General features: G+C 40.7%; 1 protein-coding gene across 1 annotated transcript; it reads left to right on the top strand.

The window, feature by feature from the left end:
• The first annotated feature begins 2711 nt into the window (after positions 1-2711).
• naif1 (nuclear apoptosis inducing factor 1) lies at positions 2712-7807 on the top strand. The gene is made up of 3 exons (XM_041960557.1): positions 2712-3251; positions 5438-5488; positions 6103-7807. The coding sequence occupies exons 1-3, from the start codon at positions 2807-2809 to the stop codon at positions 6651-6653; spliced, it is 1047 nt and encodes a 348-aa protein (XP_041816491.1). The 5' UTR covers positions 2712-2806; the 3' UTR covers positions 6654-7807.
• Positions 7808-8109: the final 302 nt, after the last annotated feature.

Genomic DNA, 8109 nt, shown 5'->3' with positions numbered 1-8109 from the left:
TTTAATTTTCATTAATGATGTGCTCCATCACACAGAGGTTTCTAGTGTCTAAATGAGAAATGAGTCCAGATATTCTTAGTGAGTAGAGAGCCTGAGGAGCTCTGTATGAAGAAGCTGAAGCTGAAGTCAAAGTGTGACTCCTCACCGTCGTATAATAAGGATTCAGTTCTGTGTACCCACAATGCCTCACCTCAAGCACTGAGGGCTGCACGAGTCGTCACAGTTTCATGAACTACTCCGAAAGATTACCCATCATTCATTGCATCAGACTTTATAAATGCTTCAGTAAACTGAAACAGGCAGGAAGAAAGATTCTACAGTGTTTCCTCCTCCAGCTGTGTTGACGCCACACATGATGTGTGATTTTATTCAGAAACATCTCAGAGGTCAAAGGACATGTGCAGCCTCTCAGCTGAGACTCATGTGGAGATCCTGTTCACTGTTTGCATGGAAATCACATAAATGTTGAATTGTCTCTGACTTTCTGAAACAGAGAACACAGGGATCGTCCTAAAAAAGAAACATTTCCTTCAAACATTTATAGTGGCAGACTTTTTATGTTTAGAATAAGTTTCCTTCCTCTTCATGAATCATCAAACTCAACAGAATCCCACTCACATGTGTTCATGCTGAGTCCATCCCAGAGGGGACTGGAGGGTTTCATCGTTTTCATGCTGTGTGGGTGTTGTGACAGACAGGCTATCTTTTTAGTAACTTATCCATTTCTAGAATATGGTCTCTTTGTTCAAAGTGTGTGTCCGCTGTCTGTGTGTTGTAACACTGCCATCTGCTGCTCATTCCAAACTGGCTGAGGAGACCTCTGAAGCTCTCTGAAATCATCTGGCAGCTGAGACCAAGTCAGGGGGCAGTGCACACCAAGATTAATCCAGAAACTTTCAGGAGTCACTGAGATGACTTCCTGGCTTTCCACCAACCAACACTGACCTTTGTGTTCACAAGAGCACTCACCACGCTGGGAGCAACACCACAATGAAGTCAAATAAAGTGGAAGTATAGCAGCAGGGTCATGAGTGATGATAATCTCTCCATAAATAGGTGCTGATACATAAACAGGTAATAAATGACAAAATAATATAATGGTTATGGAAAAATATCTTAAAATGTTAATTTTAATTGTTGAAAACTCTAAACTTCAACATATATTGATTATATGATGTCATAAACAATGTATTGTATGTTTACATACTTATGATAAATGATGAATAGGGGGGTTAAAATAAAATGTTACCTAAAAAACTCCAATTTAACTTAAACGGCAATGACTCATTACCTCACTTGGACGTTAGCTTTTTGACTTGAAATGACTTGGTATTATACGTTATAATAAACTTTTAATTTTCCTAATTTTCTACATAAACTTTGAATTAATCCGACAGCAGCCAATCATGTTGTACGAGTGACTGACAGACAGTCAGGTGATACCTGGAATGATCACAGAGTCACAAGATTATTCTGATCACATAAACTACTTGACAGAGGCTACTTTTGTTTTTCAAAGTTCATTTGAAAGCTGCATTCTGTACATTAAGCCTACTACTCTAACTGTTAATGTACTTGGGTTTTTAAAAAAAATTTGTTTTGTTTTTCTAGGTACGTTGGAGGGTGTTTTGAGGTGGGGGTAGTTTTAAAAGCTCACAATGAAAGAAAAAGACAAAATTCATCATGTTTCTTGAGGGTGTGTTATGACTTGTTTAATACTTGAAACACAAAGTTTAAGACTTGGACTTGACTTGGGACTTCATTGCCAAGACAGCTACTTGTGTCTTGCAAAAACAACAGTTTTACACGCTGACATTTTGACATGTCATGATTATGATGAAAAATTACAGGTGTAACTAGTAACATTAACAGTGGCTCTGTTCTAAATGTCCCACTCAGTCATGACAGTGAGTCAGTGTGAACAACATAATGCAACTGAAGCAGCTAAATGGAATTCAGCTTTCTCTCATTTCCTTCACTACACCTGTACTTTTTGTGTACACAGACGGGGCAACACCCAGCTATCCTGATGCAATCGACAATGTAACCGGAATAAACCCAAGTATTCATTTATTTTAGTAACAGTTTGTTTTTTCCAAAATACTCATTTCAAGCTGAATGTGTCAACGTGATTTTTCGGCTCTGAAAAATTCAGAGGTAAAAAGTGTTCACTCTTGTTATTGACTTTGTTATTCACTCATTCAATTTTAGGTAACTTCTCTGTGCATACATGTACATTTTTAAAGGTTACTGCAAACTTAATGCGTCTTGGTGTATCTTGTTTTTTTCTTAACACACACACTCGCACAGTCACACACAAAACATACAGAATACACACATTTTACATTATATATTACATTAATTTTGGCACATGCAGGGTGTATTTCTCTCTATGTATAGATTTTAGAATAAATAGATTTTAAATAGCTTTTATTTGCATTTATTTTTCCTGTAAGTGTTCTAGTTATAGAAAAAAACCCTGCTCCTATTCACAAACTACGACTGGAGGATAAAGTGAGATGACTGAGAATTTTTATTTGGCTTTTGAATCACAGTTTGTTTGGCTCGTTGAGTGACTGGCGTTTGACTGAGCCAATAGTAAAAGAGAATCTAGCATGACCGCGAGATATCCAACCAATTGGCTCTCAATGGGCGGGGCTTCACGCCCAGCTAACGTAAGCGTTGTTAGTAGGAAGAAGAAGCCGATTCTGGAAGCCATTACGTTGCGCACATCAGTTGAGTAAATCCTACTATTTTTGCGTACAATACGCACAATTACCTCTCCAAAAGAGGAATTTCTGCAGTTATGGCATCGGTCGCGAAAAAGAGAAAAATGAATTTCTCGGAGAGAGAGGTGGAAATTATCGTGGAAGAAATAGAGAAACAAAAGCACACACTAGTTAACCACTTCAATGCTGGAGTAACACACATGGCAAAGAATAACGCGTGGGTGGATATCCTGAAAAAGGTGAACGCAGTCACCACCTGTCCCAGAGAGTTGCCTGAGGTGAAAAAGAAGTGGTCTGACATGAAGACGGAGGTCCGGCGGAAAGTGGCCCAGGCACGGGCTGCTATAGAGGGGACATCCGCTGACTGCACTCCAGTTCCCGTCATCCTCACGGCGATGCAGCAGCGGATCTGTAACCTCCTGGGAGAGGCCACCATCATCAGTTTACCTGCAGCTGACTCGGATGCTGAGATAACTTTACCTGTGACAGTGAATACCACCGCCACCGTCACACTAGCAGAGAGTAAGTTGAATAAAGTTTTGAAACATTGTGTATGTGCAGGATGCAGTTACAGTGTTAGAGGTCATGTATGCTGCTGTAAGAAGAACAAAAGTTAAAAAAGTGGCTTCTTACAGGTGCAGTATGTAATATGTAAGTAATAATTTCAGTTAAAGACATTCAAAAATGAACCAAAATTATCAACAGAATGTGACGTGATAACAGTCTTGAGGTTATGTCAAAGATGTCAGTGTACTGTGTTGCAGGGATATCTATTGAAGTTAGCATGCTAACCAGCTAGCGGCAGCCCATCCTGTCTTGTAATACCACTTCGTACCTCTAGAGGCGATAGTCCCATTGTATTGGCCCGTAGTTTCAGCCGGAAGTGTCCACATGTTTGCTACTTTTGACCAGCTCTCTTAGCTTTTTTCATTGAATAAATAAACAAAATAAACTCTATTAAGAAAGGAAATATCTCTACACCAGTTTCCTTAAAAATACATTACATACCACCTTTTTAATTCAAGTTTCTCTCTGTTACCAAACTAAGACAAGTTTAATTGCCACATTAATTCTTCGTAAGACACACTTTTTGTCTCCCCCCTGTTGCAACAATCACCAACTCTGGTTTGGTTGAAATACAACCTTAATTCAATTAATAGATGTGAACTGCTGATGCCTGGCCTTCCTCTTGCTCCTCTTCTGCTTCACGCCTCTCCTGTTCCCTCCTGGACTGGCTTCACCCCTGGAGTCAGAGTCCTGGTGGGAGCCATTGTTACTCACCTCTGTACTGGATTCCCTGTCGTCAAACTGGTCTCCGTCAGTCACAGAGGCCACGTTCATGGACTGTTCATGGACTGTCCATGCTCACTGGGAGAGTGCTGACCCTGGTTCTGTTGCCTGTGGTGTAAACACCAGTACTCCAGATGGCAGACTCCAGTCAGCTAATAGGACCACTCTCGCTACAAAGCTAACTGCGCTAACTAGCTTACAGCAGCTAGTAGCTACAGCCAAGATAGCGACAGCAGAGAGTACGGTGAGCAGCAGTTACCATTACTCTGGTGATATACTGCCCCCTGTCTGTGTGGAGTGACGTACGACAGTTGGCCAGTTCTATTACACCTTTAAGTTGACTCAGAGGCTGAGACTTACTGCAGGTGCAAAACTGAACTTGTGAAGTGTGAAAAGGTAAACCTTGGTACATTATATGTTGCTGCTTCGCTATCCTCTGAATCCTCTGATGGCTCCCAGATTTATCATTTCAGGAGTTAATCTTACTCATTCGTTGAACCTCTCTCACCAAATCTGTCCTACTGTCCTCACTTGCCTCCTCTTTCAATTTGTGAGCCCAAAACTAATTAAATGAGTAATTTAAAGGGGTACTCTTCCAGGGTCAAAATGGCCTGTGGTCAAAACTGAACAGTTCTCATAATGCAACTTTATTTTGTCTTTTTGTGAGACCCCCCCCTTGCCAGGTAAATGTTTGCCACTTCCTCAGGCCTTTAGTGGTACATTTATAGTCTCCAAGCCCAAATTGAGATAACATCCTCAGGGTCATTTTCTCAGATTTGCTCATCCAGGGCCTCAGAAGGCATAATGCAACTGTTTTTACGTATGAATTGACACGTAAAGTCAGCTGAGTGTTCTTTTAATTGCTGCCGACCATCCACTCATCCGAGCACAAGAGGAAACAAATTGGGAAGCTTTAGGCTCTGCTCACATTAAACCTGCTCACCCAACTTAGGTTTTTGACTATTTACGTTCATAAGAAATAACAGACATTGTTGACAGGTTGAATTAAAGCTCTCCTCCACACATTTGAAAAAAAAATCTGCTTTGAATGATAATTAGTATCTAATTTGGTATTTACACAAAATGTTAAATTACCTTATTTAAAAAATCTTAAATTGACATCTCCTTCTTATCTCTTTCTCTCCTCCTTATTCAGAAATATCCAGAACAAACATTTAAAGATACATCATGTATAAACTCATATAGAGACCATTTCTGTAATTGGCTCACATTGAATCATGTGTTTTACTTATTATTATCCTCATTTCCAGATCCATGTGGCACTAGTTGAAAACACAGTTACAGTTGTTTTTTCAGGTTTTAGCATAATAACTGAATTGTAGTTTTGATTTTTCTCTTCTTTGATTGTTGGTTGTTTTTGTTGTGTTTTTGCATCATATTCTGTCTGTATTTTTCAGCTCTTCCAGCTGGCTCAGGTACAGTCTGTGATGAAGCAAAGCCACTGAATGGTAAGGTTTTTTTCCCACAGTATCCCTCTATACCTGTATAATAATGTATACTGTTGTGTACATGCAAGGCAGTTAGTGTATTAATTAGCTGAAAGGACACATTCCATACGGTAAAAGATACAGATATTAAACTCGATCATTACATAAGATTCCTGATCAGCATAAACTGTGACAGCAGATACCTGAGGCCCATATGCTTATGAAGATAAATTAAATGTTACTTCCTGTCACTTTACAACTGAGGAGGGTGTTCAGATGAGCACTGAAATGTTTTGGTGATTGTTCTTTTTGTTGTCCAGTGAGTTTAATAAACCTTTTTAATAGTTTAGACAAAGTTTGTTATGCAATTACCAAGAGGTGGGTTAAAATGTAATATCATGATAAATTATCTTGCATACTCATGATCATCCATTTAAAACCATTCACACCTGAAATCCATCCCCCTGGATCCTCCTTTCACCTTCTTGTCTCAGCCTAACCAAGAAAGCTAATTTACAGGTTTCCCTAAATGTTTGATACTCCTTCAGCTGGAACATGGTTTGACATGAGGATTAGCAGATCGCCGTTGTATTTTCAGTTTTGTGTTTTGAACAGCTTTTCTGTCCTGTTTCCAGCTGAAACAACCTACCACGCTTTGGAGGATGGAGGTGTGGTGGAGTATTGCACCACCACTGTAAGCGACTCCGCTCCCACTGTGGTGGCGGCCGTCGAGGCTCCGGTGGAGATGCTCGCCTCATCCTCAGCTTCCCCGCCGCTGCCTCAGGGTCAGGCCAAACCTCAGGAGCTGAAGAGCCGTATCGCCCTCAACTCAGCCCGCCTGCTGCAGGAGCAGAGAGTCACCAACGTCCACATCCGACAGATCGCCCAGCACCTGGAGGGCCAGAACGAGCTGCTGCAGATGATGCGCCGCTCCCAGGAGGCTCAGGCCTTCGCCCAGGAAAGACAGGCCCAGGCCCTGGAAGGTACGCAGGCTGCCCTTCTAGCATTAGTGCAGATGCTCAGGCCTGCTCTCAAAGACCTGCGCAAGTTCCTGCAGAGTGGGACTGAGGTCACAAACCCCAGCAGCTCAGCAGCAGGAGTGACAGCTGATGGGGCGGGAGCAGAGGAGCAGAGCAGGCCCAAAACACCGCCGCCTCTGCCACAGCAAGCCAAAGAGACACAGTAGACACTGTGTGTGTGTGTGTGTGTGTGTGTGTGTGTGTGTGTGTGTGTGTGCGCTTGTGTGTGTGTGTTTGTGTGGCGTCCTGTCTGCATTGCAGATTGAGGAGTCGATGCACACAGACTTCAGAGAACAATGAAGGCTTGTCAAATGTTGCCTTAAAGAAAGCATGTACAGAATTTTACTGATGTTGAATGATTTGGACGGACACAGAAGCTTTGAAAAGGTTCTGGTGAGAACATCATTTTTATTGTCTGTCATTAATTAGCAGTGAGTTGATGTTATTTAATACAGGTCATCACCCTGATTTGGGAGGAACATTTAATTTTTTGTTTCTTCAAATCGTCCTACAGTTCACCCTGAATAAAGAACAAGCAGTCTTGTTTTTAAGACCTGGTCCAACTGGGATCTTCAGTTAGTGTGCTCCATGTCTTTAGAACTGAATAAAATGTGAAGAAAATCAGCAGCCTGTGTTTTACCTACAGGGTGTATTACATTCATCAACCAGCAGAGGTCAGCACATTTCATTACTGATGGAGCAGTGATCTAAGATATCTATAATTTGGGATTAAATCTGTTATTATGTGTGAAAGACATTATTTGTTTTTAATTTGGAACACCACACTCATATTATTTGCTTTTTGTTAGGTAAGTGACTTTGAGTTCCACTGTAAACATCAGGAAAATGAAATAAAGTTTCCGTTATAGAGACTTCTGCCCACAACCACCTTAAGACTTTCCTGTTACCTATACTGATTTCACCATGTTACAGTTTTGTTAGTAGCATTTCATCATAGTTTAAAATTGTCATCCTCCATTAGTTGAAAAAACATGGTTAACAGTTGTGACAAAAATGTAATGGAAATCTATTTTTGAGCTATGTGCTGCATACCTGGAGAAAACAAAAGTGGTGTCCTGAGTCTATGATGGTAATGAATACTGAAAAACAAAATAAGAATTAAGGATGTTAAAATTGGAGAAAGCAAAACTGTAAGTAACATTTCAAGCTGTTAAGATCGACCCTGATAAACACTGTACCACGTCCTAGATCGGACTGCTCTGCAGTTACTTGTGGACTGTACAGACAGTGAATAAAGGCAGGACAAGTTTATTTGTAGCACCTTTCAACAACATGGCAATTCAAAGGACAAGAAATTAAAGGCCCTGAAAACCAATTCTTCAATAAGCCTCTTTAAATGACTGATGATGTACGACACAAACATTCTAACATTATTTTACATGACTGATCCTGTGTTGTAACTGTTATCTCACTGCCATGCTACCTGCTCAGCACCACATTTAGTGACCAACTGGTGATGTAGTGGAAAAACCCTCTTGAGATTTATGAAAAAGTTCTATTTTGAGAAATGATGATCCCCAAGTTGTGGTCTGATGAATGTAAGTCCAGTTTTCACTGTAGCTTTGCTTTTGGTTGCCACCACCTCCTGAGGGAATATCTTTT

This window comes from Chelmon rostratus, chromosome 19 (genome assembly GCF_017976325.1).
Source record: "Chelmon rostratus isolate fCheRos1 chromosome 19, fCheRos1.pri, whole genome shotgun sequence".
Classification (NCBI taxonomy): Eukaryota; Metazoa; Chordata; class Actinopteri; order Chaetodontiformes; family Chaetodontidae; genus Chelmon; species Chelmon rostratus.
Note: the sequence above shows the minus strand (reverse complement) of the source record. Positions and strands in the feature narration are given on the sequence as shown.